At 38.1% G+C, this 17,183-nt stretch overlaps 1 protein-coding gene across 9 annotated transcripts in view; it reads right to left on the reverse strand.

Annotated features, from left to right (window-relative positions):
- Nucleotides 1-760: 760 nt before the first annotated feature.
- The window catches only part of LMO7 (LIM domain 7), a 210,530-nt gene continuing 194,107 nt past the window's right edge, over nucleotides 761-17,183 (reverse strand). For 8 of the 9 annotated variants that reach the window (XM_079138911.1, XM_079138909.1, XM_079138915.1 and 5 more), the window contains 9 exons: nucleotides 16,685-16,777; nucleotides 15,735-16,093; nucleotides 14,775-14,840; nucleotides 12,431-12,483; nucleotides 9,507-9,720; nucleotides 6,315-6,608; nucleotides 4,091-4,199; nucleotides 2,831-2,933; nucleotides 761-1,532 (listed from right to left, as the gene is read on the reverse strand). In XM_079138911.1, the coding sequence (XP_078995037.1) occupies nucleotides 1,510-1,532; nucleotides 2,831-2,933; nucleotides 4,091-4,199; nucleotides 6,315-6,608; nucleotides 9,507-9,720; nucleotides 12,431-12,483; nucleotides 14,775-14,840; nucleotides 15,735-16,093; nucleotides 16,685-16,777 (1,314 nt within the window). In that variant the 3' untranslated portion in view covers nucleotides 761-1,509. The remainder of the gene's footprint in view (nucleotides 1,533-2,830; nucleotides 2,934-4,090; nucleotides 4,200-6,314; nucleotides 6,609-9,506; nucleotides 9,721-12,430; nucleotides 12,484-14,774; nucleotides 14,841-15,734; nucleotides 16,094-16,684; nucleotides 16,778-17,183) is intronic. The other variant, XM_079138916.1, reaches the window with a different exon arrangement.

Here is a 17,183-nt window from a genome sequence, read left to right on the forward strand (position 1 = left end):
AGCCTCAGCAAAAGTGAGGCCCTAAGCAACTCAGTGAGACCCTATCTCTAAAAAAATACAAGAATATGGGTAGGAATGTGGCTGAATGGCACAGTGTCCCTGAGTTCAATCCCCAGTAATATACATACATACATACATACATAAATACAACAATGCAAGAATGTTCAGAGGGGAAATGATTATGAGAGTTGCAACCTAATTGGTTTATTAATCCACTGATGGGGATTAGTTGAGTGGTAACTGTAGAGAGGAAGGGTGTGGCTGGAGGAGACAGGTCACTGGGGGGTGTGCCTTTGGGATTTATACTGGGTCCCTGGTGAACAGAGCTCTCTGCTTCCTGGTCGTTGTGTCCTGGGCTGCTTCCTTCCATCACATCCTTCTGAAATGATGTTCTGTCTCACTTCAGACCCAGAGCTACGGAGTTGGCTGACCACAGACTAAACTTCAGCGACTGTGAGCCAAAATATACACTTTCTGCTCTACGTTGTTCTTGTCAGGTCTTTTTGTCACAGCGATGAAAAGCTAACACCTTCCTCATTAAAATATTTCAGTAAAAACATCAAGACTATGGGTGATAGTTTCACAGGATTACACACATGTCAAAATTTGTCAAATTGTACACTTAAAATATGTGCATATTATAATATGTGCATTATTCCTTGGTAAAGCTGCTAAATAAAACAGTGTCATGAAAGAACATACACTGAAATACGATTTAAAGGACTGAAAGGGAGACACACACAAGAAAGAGAACCACTCCTTAAATGCATCAGCAAGTTTATTTACAAATGAAGCTGAACAGAAAGCTCATTAGCTTCTGCAGAAAACTTCTGGGATACAAACCATGGTTATTTTTCATTAATGAAAATAAGCAGCTTTCTACTGAATTGCTTAACAACACTTCTGGTGAAGAAAACTGAGCTCCCCTCATCAAGCAAATAAAATGTTACATGAGCTAAAAATTTCTTTCAATCATATTACATAGGTGGAAAACAGGGATACCGAAAGCAAATTTAGGGATGGATTTAAATGAAAATTTTCATGTGGTTCCACATTAACTTAGTACACAATAAACAGAGCAAGTGCAATTACACATTTATATTAACTATTTCAAATAATGGTTAAGAACTTTAAAAAAACAATAAAATACCCTCTTCAAAACACCACAAAAGAGTCAAAACTAGATCATCATCATCAACCTCAAAATATTTTTAAGTTCTTGTTTTTTCCCTTGTGCTTTTAAGATGCTGACTTCAAAAAGTAAATACTGTACTTTTCCCCCCCACACAAAATTACCTTCTTATAAATAAACAAACAAAAATACAGGTTCTTCCAAGACTATGACGGTTCTATGCAATCTAATAAGGCCCAAAAAAAAAAAAAAAAAAAAAAAAAGTTATTCTTCTTAAAAAAGAGCAAAAAAGACATCCGACACATATTTATAGATCTACATCAGCAGCAAGCACCTCTTCTTCTATCTGCAACAGTGCTTTCGTATGGAGACTTACATCACATGGCGGTTGGCCGTCCAGCTGATCAGGCAAGGAGAGAAGAGAGAAAAGTGCTTAGATTCGGAAACGAGTGAATATGGCCTCGTGGGCTACATAGCAGTCATCACTCAGAGAGTGACACAGTGAGAGAGAGAGAGAGTAACCTGTCACTCAGTTTTAGAATAAAGCTAGCAAATCGCAGCCTCTGGGCTCTAGAATTCTTTAGTTATAAAAACAGAATAAAAATGAACTGCTGACATAGAAAGAAATTACACTCAACTCTCTATTATTTGCATTGAAGGAGAAAAAAAGGCATGGGCGATTTTATAATGATGATTCCAAAAAATCAATTATATTTGGCTTTGGAGCAAAGAGAGAAAAGCGCACACACATACACACACTCCCCAGCCATGCCCAGCCTTGCCATTCTCCAGCCTCAGCGTCAGTATCCAGGGAAAACTGAACAGCTGGGGAAAGAAGGCTCAGAAGCCACCAACAGATAAGAGAGAGTTGATGGGGCTTCAATCATTTCCAAAGCACTCTTCACATAAGGGGCCACATAAATACCTCAGAGTTCAAAAGCAAATGGTTTTGCTGATACCACTTGTGATACCCCTTCACAGTAAGGAAGAAACATGTTACCAGTATCAAGGTTCAAAATATTCACAGCAGTAATGGTTGTCTTGCTGTACTTATAAACAACACACAACCCAAATATGCTATTCTATATTTTATAACACACAAACAAATACTTAGACACAATGTAGCATTTGAAGTTTTTGGAAAATTCAATTTTGCCAAAAATTACATTGAAACACCATATAGTCAGAATTAAGAATTAAGGCTCTTAATCTGAAAATACTGTATGAAATGATATCTGATTAGACACTAACATAGAGTATAAGCTGACATTCTCTATTAATTTAAATGATCATCTGCAAAGCTGCTCATATTCTAAACCACATAACAAAGCTCATTGTTAAATAATAAAAACAAGCTGTTGAGGTGAGATCAACGCTCAGTCACTTTGTCTGTTTTGGTGTGAATGTTCCCTTGAGTCATTCAGGGCTTCTCCAGACCCTGCATAGACAGGGTCGGGACTATTGGGTACAAGTTCCTCTCCAGTTCCATGACCCACAACCCACCTTTGTATGGCTGGATCCTGAGCAGTGAGCCATCCACTATACATCCTCTTTGAAGGGGACAGACTAGGATCCCTAAAATCTAGAATCCTATGGCAGTGAACCTGAGGGGGACATGGCTACAGGCTCAGGGAAATGCATGGGAACCCGAGGTCTCCTTAAAAGACATGAAATTTTCTCTCTGATTTGCTCTCTTACATTTGAATCTGAGATAGCAGTCATTGCAGTACAATTGGTGGTTTCTGATTCTGACTTCGGCTCCTGAGGAAGAACCTCCGAGGTCACGCTCACAAGACACACACTGGGAGACAAAAAATAAAAATAAAAAAAGAAAGAAAAGAAAAAACAACTCATGTATAATTAGCTCAAGAAAGCTTGGGACACACCCAGAAAAAAAAAGTAACGGAAAAAAAAAAAGCAGGATGCAGCTTCTAAGCTCTTGGATACATTTCAACAAAGAAAAAGGTGGGGAAAAGGCCAAGAAATGATTAGTAGATTAAAATCAATCCTGCCAGATAGGACTTTAAAGGATTCATAAAGTCTATTTTAAGAGCCAAGATGACCATTTTAAATAGAGCCCCAAATAAAGTAGAAATAATTTGCTAATTGGCTTAAAGAGATTTAGTCTTCATGCCCCCAGGGGAATAGAGGGTAAGTCACCACATTAAAGAACTGGCCAAAGCAAATGCAGTTTGGGTGTTGGCACTCCAGTCTAGGGGAAAACACCTCGAGTATTCCCGCAGCACTAGCTTGGCAAGAGTTCCCACAGGGCTCCTCCCTTTAGGCTGGGGATTTCAGTTCCATGTGTTCAAACACTAATTATTTTGAGTCATTCTGTTCCGCCTAGGAAGAGTGCAAGCCAGCTATGGACATACTGCAACCAGCAATGGTCTGTGGGAATCCAGATCAACAACAGGGGACCTTCTTCTGGTCCAATGTAAGTCTAAGAATCAAATACATATGTCTCTAGAGACAGACAATGCAAAACCAAGCAGGTACAGCCTTAGTACTTTCTTATATACAAAAATCTATCAGATATAAGCAGGCTGTGCAATTTTTAAAATACTTGCAATGGTTTTCCTTATGTGTTCTCCCTATTTGAAAATAGGCTTTTAGACACTGAAAATTTCAGGTCCCTATGCCTTAGATAACATTGGTAAATTATATTTTAAGGATGCCTATGATACCATGTTAGACATTTATGCACTGTAAATTTTATTTATAGAATTCTCAGAGATTAGAGATAGGAAATGCATAGTGTTTCCTGATTCACTTCTTTACTAGATTCAGAATTTGAGAACTAAGTAATAGCAAGCAATTTGTGATTCCAACATAGCACAGACGGACAAATACAGCACCTAGCTTGTTAGTGGCACATCCACACCCAGCGGCTCAAAGAAGCCATGCGCTTTCCAAGCAAAGCTTTGCAGGTCTGCAGGCTGTTTATCTCAGTCTCACCTTAAAACAATGTAAATGATAACAAAGACCCAGGGACTCGATGATCATGGCAGCTCCTTTGCCCAGAATGTTATTACAGTAGGAGCACACTCGCTTCCCACTGACTGACCTAGACGCAGAACAAGAATGGAATGGAGGCTTTCACCTGCACAGCACGAGGTTCATATTTAAAATCACACTCTGGTATTCACATCAATAATAGCAATTTAATAAAGGCTGTATGTATCTATGGGAGAAAAACTTTAACCAGTCAACCAAAGCATGACTCACTGTAATGGTGAATGATCTGCATGACAGCCCTGGGACCTCTGACAAATACTCACCTATATGAACAGTTTCAGTGTAATTAGTCCACTCGGCACTCCGTAACACCATTCTCCTTAGATCACAGACCTACTTAGCAATACCTCCCCTCCTCTAATCCATTACATCTTCACGCCAGTTAAACCTGCCAAAGCACACAATTCTAATCATGTCATTCCACATCTCGGACTGAAAGACAGCCTCAACTTCCCTCAAAGGCACTGCAAGTCCTCAATGACCTGTCTTCGCAGTTTTACTTTTGACTCTTGCTTATTTGCCCAATTTTCTAATTAAACAAAGTGTCAGTGCTTTCCTGCCTGTGTCTCTGGTCTGTACAAATGGCTCTGCAGAGAATGAAATGAACACTGCCAGGCAGCTACCATTTACATTTGGAAAGGGTTTCTACTATACTTCTGGACGTAGTCTCATCTCTTGCAGTGCTAAAGTGACAGCCACTTCCTCCTTACCTTTGCATCCCCTGGGATTAGCACAGCACTTTAGTGGTGCTGAGCAGTGCATGGCTGCTGAGTGTCTAATGTTGAAGACCATTCAGATCTTCTCAGGGAAGGGAAACTCAAGGACCATCCCTCCGGCCTCTGTTCTCCTAGCATGTGGGGAGTAGAGCTCCCAGTAAGTACGTGGATCCTCTCTTCTGCACAAACTTCGCCTCTGCTAAAAAAACTGACCATAAATCCTTATCCTTTTTCTTTTACATCAAACCCTCTAAGACACACTTTGTAGATTCTGGCATAGGTAACATTACGTTGGATTGATTAAAAAAATGTTTTCTTATAAAAGTCTCTTCTTTAATAGTTTAAAAAACCCTAATATCAATGTATTTGTACCTTTAAAAATTGTTTCATTTGAGTTGGGTAGGTACAGTGGCTCACGCCTATAATCCAAGTGGCTTGGGAGGCTGAGGCAGGAGGATGGTGAGTTCAAAGCCAGTCTCAGCTACAGCGAGGTGCTAAACAACTCAGTGAGACCCTATCTCTAAATAAAATACAAAATAGGGTTGGGGATGTGGCTCAGTAGTCGAGTGCCCCTGAGTTCAATCCCCAGTACCCAACCCAAAAAAAAAAAATTTTTTTTTGTTTAATTTGTAAAAGAAATAAAAACAACATATGCCAGAACTCCCTTGGGATGACAACAGAAGCATTGTTGTATGTACTTACATGAAGCACAGGAGATCTGTGGAGAAACTATGCATATCTAAAAACACAAACCATGCTGACATCTGAGCTTCACTCCACAGCACAAGGCATGTGGCTAGTTGATACTATTAAACTCACACACTTCCCACCCCACGTGAAAACCACAGAACTCAGTTAATGTAGCCTGAATAAAATGATGACAAACCAGTAACAGCCAAGCAATGACTTTAGCAATCAAAAATCAAAAAAACAAAAGATCTAACCTACTGAATATATTTTTTAAACCCAGGTTGTTAAAGCTCCCCAGACTACGAAGCTTGATTATAATGTTTTCTCTTATACTCAGTTCCTATAAAATGAGTTTGTATTACAGAGTCATTAAAAGTCAAACATTTTACAATACTGCTTTTACTCATAAATAGGAAAAGCATGTGTGATCTAGTATATATTTTTAGGATTCCACATGGAGAACTATTCAGACATGTCTTACAACCGAGACACTGAACCCACACTCAGGCCAACAAGATCCTGGTAACTGCTAGACATATTCAGGGTCGCCACTGGTTTCTGAGACTTCTATAAATACTATTAGAGTCACACGGAAAGATAATAAGAAAGCCTTCTCAATGGCCTGAGATAAAGAACACTGACTGTGACATATTCAAAAGTGCTGTTCCTTTTCATTGAAAGCTTGTACAAGACTTAGGGAAAATTTTGATGAAAAATACCCCTGAGACTAAGAGGAAAGGAGAAACGAAGGGCCTCACCTGCTGCGGGGCTGGGTGCCTGGCTGTGGAGTGGAAGGGGAATGGCTGCGCGGGCTGGGGGTCTGTGTTGTGGCTCCGCCCATGGCGACCTTCCCAGGGCCAGCAGAAGGAGGCGGCACACTGGAGGATGGGTTCCGCATGTAGGCGCGGTTGGACGTGGACAACAGCTGAGGTGGCGGGCGACTGAAGTCTTGAACGGAGGAAGAAGCATAGATGCCTGCAGACTGACCGAGCCGAGGGGACTGTCTCCAAGAACCTGATCGCGGGGAGTCCAGGTTATCCAGAGACTCGCCTCTGAAACACGGAAAGGACTCATCAAAACAGCATGAGGCATCCAACTAGACACCTATTCAATGCACCATTACAACCATTAAAAGGTCCATTCTGTGTATTTCTAAGCAGGTATTTATCTATGTCCAGTTACATAGAAAATTACCTTGAACAGGTAAATTGCTCATCATTAGAGCCTGCATGAGGCTTCACATTTGAATCAACTTTCACTCTTTATTTTCATTCACTTGGTGCTTAGATTAAATAAGTACCAACCAAAGTGGAAAGAAAAGTATTTTTTAAGATAAAAGTTAATAGTAAGAAAGACAGTCACTCCTTAAATCTTTAAAAGTTTAGACATAAATTTTATAGTCTTTCAAATTCAATCCAAAACTATATTTTAAGCACTTAAATATGATAGGTTTTAGGGTAAGATGTTTTCACAACAGTATTAAACTCAGTCTCCACAATTCTATGCAAGATTTTTTAAATCTCATCAAAATTAACCCATCCCCAAGTAGAGCCAGTCAGGGGAGGCACTCAGGTTTCAAACCAGTCACCCTGATTTCAAAGTTAACTCAGACCAGTCTTCCATCAAGTGCTCAGTCATTCATCTCCCAAAGCTCTAAATTTCAACTGCTTAATGTCGGCATTACCAGAAGCATTCACCACCCACTTCCCTTAAATTGAATACACATTTAAAATAGGGTTTAGCTCACAAACTGACTTAAAGATACCTTCTGGAAAATCTCCTTTAAAGTTGTATACTCAAATTAATACTGATCAAGTAAAATCAACTCCACAAATTATGAGGTTTTTTTTTTTCTAACTGATCGTGTTGCTATTACTCTTAAATGTTCTCATATGACAAACTTAAAATATATGCTTAACTTTATTATAAAAATAATGTATCACATGAAGAAAAACTCATGAACACAGAACAGTATATGAGAAAGTTAAAGGGTCCCTTCCTTCATTTACCACACCTGCCCTAACCCTCAGAAGCAAGCTGTGCTAGCTATAGGTCCTTCATACCTTTCTCACATGTGCAAATATTTACATACACAATCAAATATTCAGAGGTACAAATGTGTTTATATACACACTCAATGTATTTATCTGTTTAACATTCTTAAATGGGATAATGTTACAACATAGTCTGCAATAACTCATTTTCCACCTAAAGTATATACTATAATAGAACTGTCTTCATGCCTATTCATGTGACAGAGGTACCTTTTTGGTTCCCACAGATCCATACCTTCTGGAATCCATTCTATTGTGTAGTCCTTGCCACTGACTCTGGGCTTCACCTGTGGCTAACGAGTATCATCAACCATGATATACATGAAGTGGAATAAGACTTACATACTAGGGAATGTCATTCTGCAAGTTTGCCTCTTTGAATCCAGGTGCCATGTCATGAGGAAGCCCAAGCGGTTATGTGGAGCGACACAGGTAAGAAGAGACATTTCTAACCACTAGCTCTGGCTAAGCTCTGCACGAGGGGCAACAAATTACAGCGCATTGCCAGGATATGTATAGCACATTTTCAAAGAGTCATTAAGAAAATGAAGAATATGTGACAGAGACCTCCACAGCCAGCAAAACTTAAATTATTTAATGTCTAGTCCTTTATTTTAAAAAATGGTATTCTATTTTATAAAAATTACCCACTCCTGCTCTAAATAACTAATGTTGCTCAAGTACCTCAGTCAACCCTATGCAAAGAATTTCCCAAGCAACCCGCAGATCTGAGAGAAAGAATAAGTTGTTATTTTAACCCACTAGATTTTGAAGTGCTATATCATGCAGCAATGCCTCTCTCTTCCTTTAATGGTTGTATAATATTCTGTCTTTTTGATGTACCTCCACCTATTGAACAACCTTTTTCACAGAGGACGTGGTGATTTTTTTGTCATCGCCAATGATGTGTTCATCCTTGGATAAATCTTTGCAGACTTATCCAAATATATCCAGAAGAATGTTAGAAACTTAATTGTTCACTTAGTACACATGTATAAAACTTTGCTTAATACACACTGAAAAACGATCAACCTGAATGAGAAGGATTCCTATGTGCTTATACAATTCTAAATACTTGGTTAAAGCAATCTTATAATTCTTTACAAATCTCATAAGTAAAAGAGATATATCATTGCTATTTTGGGAGTAGTGTAGATACACTGATTGTTTTTTTGTTTCTTTTTCTTATAAACTGCCTGCTCAAATCACTTACCTATTTTTTCATAGTCATTAGGGTTCATTTATTGATTTTAAAAAAGATATTTTTGTATGCTGAGAAAATTAGCTCTTTGTCTATAGGGTGTTATGAATAACTTTCCCCAATTTGTCAAATAAGGAAATACTGACTTAAAGTAGCTTAGGATTTGTTTACCAAGATGTATCTTTAAAATGTTCATCCACTCATCTCCAATTTATTCTGCATATTTACCTTTTTAAAGTCAGAAAAATTAGGTTTTTCACATTTTTTAAATCTCAAATCTAATCATTTTCTCATTATAAACACAGATTTCGATTTTTTTAATTGTTTGGCAGCCAAGAAAGCACTAAGTGCTTATTTAATTATCTGAATCCCACTTCAGAGGTCTAGAACCAGATTTTTAACCTATTAACCATGTGGTACTGTCCAACTATCTTCCCTGCTTGAGCCACAGAGAATTACTACCCTACCTCAAACCAGTTTTCCCAGATTAAATGAGAATGTTATAGGCAAAGTATCTGGCTCATGTTCGACACATGATAGAGCTCAGTGATTTTTTTCTACTTATGTTCTTCTCACCAAACCTCAGGTAAGCAGAAGAAATTACATCTCTTCCATCTAAACAAATCACCAGCACATCTAGAAATTAAGCATTTGCCTCACAACAAAGAAGCAGCAATTCCCAAACTGTCTCACACCTTCTCATGACCCCAGGCAAACAGATGGGTTCTTTATTTATGCTGGAACTACGCTGCCGGATCCAGCTGTTGTCATGGTGAAGGGATGTTCTCTTCCTCATTTCCTGGAGGATCTGTTGTCTTTCCAGCTCTGCTTCTGAGGGGACTGGATCCTTCTTGGAGCTCCTCTGTGAAAAGCCTGTACCCCCAATTCGGTCCAAGTATTTGTTGCTTCCTAAATTAAAAATACATTAAAAGCTTCAGGGTTTATACATAAGAAAGGACAGTGGATAAATCTCCAAAGACACTACAGCTTAACTTATGACATATGCTTACATTATCAACTTCCAATGAGGTGGCTGCATGAGCATAGAAAGCAACTGTCTCATTTCTAGAGATGCCAGTTCCCTACCCAAAGGCACAACACAGAACATACTAGGACACCCAGGGGCTGCCTACAGAAGGGAAAAGCCAGTATGGGATCACTGGATCACTGGCTGTGACAACTCTGCAAGGACATGGTATTTTCTTTAAAAAATACAAAAAACAAACAAAAAAAAACCTTACACTCCATTGGGGAGAGAGAGAGCACACAGAAGCACAAATTTCCAGCTGACATGACCTGAGTATTCATGGCATAAGTCACAGAATATGTCATGACCAAACTGCAGGGCTAAGAACATATTCGGTCTCTGAAACAGAAAAATAGCCCTGACATCCAAATGATAGTTACCATCCAAATGAATGTTCTCATGATTCTTTCTGCTCTAAGAAACTTGCAGAACTATAATTTGGATTATCACATTTATTAATGATGATTAGGTCACCCTTTATCCTGAGGGCTTTATCTCTTAGGTTTGCTGATTAATTTCTGATTTGGGTTAAACATCAAAATTGAAGTATATCCATCGAAGTATCATCTGTGCCTTAATACTGAAATTTTATCCTATGATTTATTTTCTTTTTCTAGATTTATGGCTATTGTCATTCTTTCAAAATTGTTTATGCCTTAGTTCCATCTTCCAATAAGCAATGAGCAGAACTACCAAAGGTTTCTTATATACTCCTAAGTTTAACATAGCTTACCACTTTGGTCAGATTGTAAATAAAACATTTTCTACTTTAAAAGAAACTTACTAGTATAACCAAGTTATTCCACTAAACAGTTAATAATTTCCACTAACTGCTATTCAGGAACTTGTACTTAGTATAAGGGAAGAAAACACACATAAATATACACATACACACAGATTAGATACAAACCAGAATCACAAGCAATATTACTTCAGAGTCACAGTTGCTGTTACTATTAGACCATGTATTTCACTCAGGAAAGCATACAGTGACTACGGTTAAAAGTATTTCAGAGAAAATCAATCTATAACTCTAATGATGGCTAGGGGCAAGTTCAGGGAGAAGATATAGGAAATACAAATAGGGAAAGACCCAAGACCAGAGGAACCACATCAAAAAGTATCTGACAAATTAGGAATTAAGAGATGATAATTTGGTTATAGTTAAGGGTTCCTAAAGGGGAAAAGAGCAGAAAAGACAGGAAAAGTATGCTAGGACCAGATATTAGAAGGTCCTACATAGTCAAGGGAAGCAATGATGATAGAACCCCTAATGGAAATTATAAATTCTACAAGCTCTAACCAGGGGCTACAAACTGGATGCTACTAGAACATTCTGACTCATTAGACATGTTGTTTTGCTCATGGAGGATTATTAAATTTTTAAAAATTCTTTATCAATGGTTGAAAAGACAACACATGGAAAACAATTTTTCCCCTCTTTAACAGGAGAAAAAGCTGGCAATAAGAGGCCTGTGTGCTCCCATGTCAGCAATAGGATGGAGCTGAGATGTGCCTGCCCACCTCAGTGACCATCCTGCGCCAGTAGCCTGCTCCTGCAAACCCTGCTTAAAATGATGCTTATTGCTTAGTGTGGGGAGCCATCCATATCTAGCAGAATCAGACTCGGCTGAGCCATGGGATACAGAGGGTCTGACTCCCAGGAACTAACAGCCATGGGAGACTGTTTCAGATCACCAGGAGTAAGTGGCCCTGTAGAAAGTGGCTCACTGTCTAAGGATATGCTAACTCCCTAAGCAAATGGCTTCCCTAACTCCACGCAATCCTGCTCCTCACAGAAGAAACCCCTCCTGGTCCAACCCCTTTACCTATACAACTATAAATAAAGGTGAAGGTGGGGTTCTCCATCTTGTTGTTGGAGGCCAGATCTGGTGTGGCCCAATTGGCCACACCCCCTTCCAATTCAAAAGATTATTGGCTCTTATGAGTTTATTGATTAGATAATTTTATTAGTAATTAATTGATTTATTGCTGGTACCATCATCCTCCAACAGAAACTCTTCCCCTCATCCATGCAAGAATTGGAAACCCCCTACAGCTTAGGAGACTTTTTTCTTAAATGTACTTTCAGTTATACAAATTCCTCAAAAAAAAAAAAAAAACTTTATACTAACTAGATCAGATTCCAAATTGTTTTTGTGAAGTCACTGAAATCATTATAATTTTGGATTTTCTTTTTACATTTTAGCATTTCAATATACAACTTTAAATTTGTATAACTTCAAATTGGTATGCAACTTTTTAATCTATTCTGCACATCTTTCTGTGCCATTTCTTCAGTTGCAAGATTAAATTTACTAAATAAAATTACATCAGCATCACTTTGCCAAAATCTCACATTATTTCATTAGCTATCTGAAAACCATTTTAATCTCCTAGTAGCTTTCTACTATAAATAAAGTCAAGATAAACACAAGACAGTTGTTATTATATGCAGACACTGAAAATAGTATTTTAATTATGTAATCTTAAAGAATTCTGAAATATCTTGCTCTTACAAATATTGATCATTGCATGTGATAGCACAAATAAACAATCATGCTGAAGAAGTTTGAAAAAAATCTCATTTACCACTTTTATTTGTGGAGTAATCATTCAGTTCAGTAGTAGATCTGGATTTATTCCTAAAACAAAGAACATAATATATCTCATTAAGAACATCTTTTTCATAGTTATAAAGAACACCAAAAAGATTACTTTTTAAAGGAACTGATTTATTTCCTATTGAGAACTATATTTATTTTTAAACCAAGGAATTTTTTATATTGTGCATACTAGCAGAAAATAGAAAAATGAGATGCTAGGAAGAGATGGACGAGTGATAATACTTCTTAAAACAACAATGAAAAACATAATTACTGAACAGATTTTGTCAACATTCATGCTGTTTCAGACCTCAGTCTTAATTAGGCTTACCAAGCATCTGCCATCAGATCACCCAAAGTCAGACTGTCTTGCCCCCACCACATTGCCCCAGCATCATGATGTCAACTTCTGAGGCATTAGACCACTGATAACTCTAGAACAGCAATTTGCCAAACACTGCCCTAACAGGTACAGGCACAGCAACTTCTTCTTCATAATCTTATTATTATTATTTTTTGGTATCAGAGATTGAATCCAGGGCTGTTTAACCACTGAGTCACATCCCCAACCCCTTTTAATATTTATTTGGAGACAGGGTCTTGCTAAATTGCTTAGGGCCTCTCTAAGTTGCTGAGACTGGCTTTGAACTTGTGATCCTCCTGCCTCAACCTCCTGAGCTGCTGGGACTACAGGCGTGCACCACCATGCCCAGTCTGCATACCAACTTCTGAAAATGCTTAACTTTAGGTCTATCAACCAAAACATACTAATTTCCTTCTCACTCTACTAAGTACACTGAGCTTCAAAAATAATAGTAATCATAATACAAAATAATGTAGAGTATTATACAATAACACTCTACAAATGAACATAAATATGTATATAACATCTTTATAAATGCAATGCAATTATTCAAATGAACATAAATATGTATATAACATCTTTATATATGCAATGCAATAATCTATAATACATAATAAAGTACAACTGATAGACACAATCTTAAAAAACTTCACTTATTTACAAAGAAAAACCAGTTAATACCAGATGTCTAGCCACAATTCATACCTGTAAGGCTTTATCTGCAATGTCTAGAGGATTTGATATTTTTCAGAATTCCTTAAGTTTCCTTTCCCTACATTTTAATTATCTTCATCAAGGTAACAAGCTATATAAATAAAGCTTTTTTTTAATATAGAAATTCATAGTTCTAAAAGAGAGATCAACATTTAATAACTTAAACTCTGATTCATTATGAACAAGGTCTTCTATCATTAGATTTTTTTTTTTAATAGTTATTGTTGGCCCATTCCTACCTAGTCATTCCTTTCCTTTCTCCTTTCCAATGACCCTTTTTCAGTCATTCAGATTGCCTATAAGTTTTTCCTTATATCTAAAACTAAAAACAAATTTCCTAAAGGAGGAATTTCAGCTCTTCAAATGTAAGCTATAGGTCCTACACTAGATACTTATTGGACTGACACTGTTCATAGGTCCTTAGTGATTTCAAAGTTGCAAAGCACTTTAAAAATTACTTTAAATGTTAAAACTTAATGCTTTAAGAAATTTTAAAACACATGTAACTTTTCATAAAGTTACCCCAAAAGTTATCTGAAATTTTATCTTCATTCCTCAAAACTAAGCAACTGGTTCCAACCAAACTAAAAGAAATGTCACAACTTTCATTGCATATGCCCTTATACAACCTATTTTTAGGTAATCTGGCACTATTACTCATAATCTTTTTTAAATGAAACCTATGGTATATTACTAAAAAAAAAAAAAAGACACAATTCTTCCCACATCCATTATCCTTTGCAAATGTGACTCCTTCCCTCTATGAACTCGAGCTGGCCTTATGACTTTACTTTAGACAATAATGTAGACCTCAAGATGCCTTGTAGGCTTCCTCTGTCTTTAAGTTTCTCTTCTCTGACCAACTGCCATGCACCTAAAACCCCACGGGCTAACTAGATGCTGAAAGACACATAACCCATTTGCTCCCATTGCCCCAGCTGCCAGCCAACCAGCCAATTCTCAAAAGCAAAGCTGGCTAGTCAGCTAGTAGCAGATGCATGAGTGTGCCCAGTCACGGAAAAGAAATGCCCAATTATCTCAGTCCAAAAACTGACCCACAAAATCATAGCTAAGTCAATAAGTTTAGAGGTAGTTATTACACAGCAAAAACTGATACAGAGATCAACCAGCAAGTTCTCTTTGTATTACACAAAAGACAACGGGTAAAATAGTTTTACAAAACATCTAAGCAAAACTGGGGCCATTTATCTGAAACAAGTCACTACTAAATAAAAAGAAATGCTATACACACCTGTCAGTAGGAAGAAAACCTGAAGATTCTTCCTCTCTCTTTGGTATATCATAGGAATCAACTGGCCTAAAAGATTGACAAAACAAACAAACTTATAATCAAATATAAATCAAAATATAAAACTCTAAGGCAAGGATACTAAAATAATGTTATTCTGATCCCTTTATGCAAATGGTCTGTGGGTTAAAAACTCAGATATAGTATTTCAATCAATCACTTTGAGCTTCACTTCCTTCTGCTGCTAACAGACATTGGTTACTCATATGTCACTCATTCCACAAGCAGATACTGGGTGCCCACCATGACCCAGTACTACTCTAGGGCTGGGCTACAGAAGTTAAACAAATTTTTTGGCCTCTTTTGCACTTATACTTTACTGGGGCAGGCAGGCCAACAGAAAGACAAAGTCATAATATAAAGCAGGATAAGGGCATACAGACAAGAAGGGAAGAGTCACATATTTTAAATGAAGGATTCTGGAAAGTCTAAGAAGGTCACATTTGAGCAGAGCTTTGAATAAAATGACTAAGCCACACAAATAGGTGAGGAAAGACATTTTCAGGAAGAGAAACAGAAAATATAAAAGTCCAGATGCGGAGTATGTTGGATATTTTCAAAGAAGAAAATGAAGGCCAGTGTGGTTGCAGCAGACAAGTGTGGGCAAGAGTAGTAAGCACTAAGTGGTAGGCCAAGGGGCCAAGGCATGGCTCAGATAAGCCTTCCACACCATGGTGAGGACTGGACAGTGTTCTAAGGGGCAGGAAGTCATCTGGAGAGTTGAGCAGGGAATTTTGGTGACGTGACTGGATTTGTGATTTAAAGGCTCTGCTGTGCTTCTTGCATTCACTGTGCAAAGCAAGGATGGTAGGAGCAGAAGACCAACGAGGTCTCTTGAAGCAGAAGACCAATGAAGCCAATCCTATTTAAACTCCCGTGCACCCGTCAGTGGTGGGGACAGACCTCCTATACTGGTATATTTTGACTGAAGTTTCCTTCTCTATCTCTGCCTGGCGCTTCTGCTCTTCTGCACGGTGCTTCTGTGCCTCAGCTTCAGCCTCCCGCAGCTTCTTCTCCTGTTCTTCCTGAGCCTGCTGCTCCTTCAGTTTCCGCTCTCTCTCAAGAATGAGTTGTTCCTGCAGCTTCTGTCTTTGGTCCTCATGAACAACATCCTCTTCCTGCTGTCCCCTCTCTTCCTCTCCTGCTCGGGTTCCTTCCCTGTCAGAAGACTTGGACCCTTCACTCCAGGTGGCCTCCCAAGTGGCAATGGTGGGCTCCCGTGTGGTCAGGGAAATGCTGTTTGAGTTTAGGACCATCAGTTCCTATGTGACCAGTAGAAAAAAGAAATCCATCTCAATCTGTATATCGATAATTTCACATATATAGAAACTAAGTTTAGATATTAATTGTAGTTACTAAAAATTTCATTGCTTTTTTGTCCTCTTGGTGGTGCTAAAATTGAATCCAGGACTTCACACATGCTTGCAACCACTGTACCACTGCGCTACATCCCCAGCCATTTTATTTGATTTTGTTGTAAGATTGAGTCTTGCTAAGTTGACCAGACTGGCTTCAAACTTTCAATTCTTCTGCCTCAGTCTCCTGAGTAGCTAGGATTATAGGTATGCACCACCACACAGAGCTTAAAAAGGTCACATTAGTGACTGAGGTATAAGTTAGAGGGAGAAGCACTGAAGTTCTATTAATATAATTATTCAATATCCTAATAGAAAAACTAAGAGAAAGATTGAAAAACCAAGGCAAAATTCTAAACTGGAGCTCATTATATTTTTCAAAAAGCTAGAGAGGTAAACATGTGGCCAAACTCAGAGGGAAATGAGGAGTCCCTTGCTTCTTGGCTAGTTTTACCAACCAGTAAAGAGAAGGAAGTAAGAGGCCTATTTCAATGCTACCTCATCCAAGTACTTGGAATTCTCTCTCTCGGCCTCCTGCTTAGCCCTTTGCCACTCTTCCCTCAGTTTCTCTTGCTCACGTTGGTATTTTTCCTGTGAGAAAACACAGCATATTAGTCAATATTAATAACTTTTTATTTTAAGAATATTTCATTAACACTTTTGCTCTCCCAAACCTCAACCTTTAAAGACATGATTTTATTTTCACTCAACCAACCAGATTTTAGTCCCTAAAATAGCAGAGAATTGTATGGAACTAAAATGCAGATGTTAGAAAAGGGTCCACACACCAAACTAGATCTATATCTAACCTTTACCACAGACATAATTCATCAAAGCCTCCAGCTAACTGTGAGAGAAATTAATTAACTCTATACTGGACCTAGTCAATCACTGAGAACTAAGTCTTCACACAGACTATTCACCTCTCCTGAGTGCACCCCCTCATGTACTCTGAAGTACATGTAAGAGCTAATAAAAATGATTTTTAAAAAATAAC

Source organism: Sciurus vulgaris (genome assembly GCF_902686455.1).
Source record: "Sciurus vulgaris genome assembly, chromosome: 4".
NCBI classification, from domain to species: domain Eukaryota; kingdom Metazoa; phylum Chordata; class Mammalia; order Rodentia; family Sciuridae; genus Sciurus; species Sciurus vulgaris.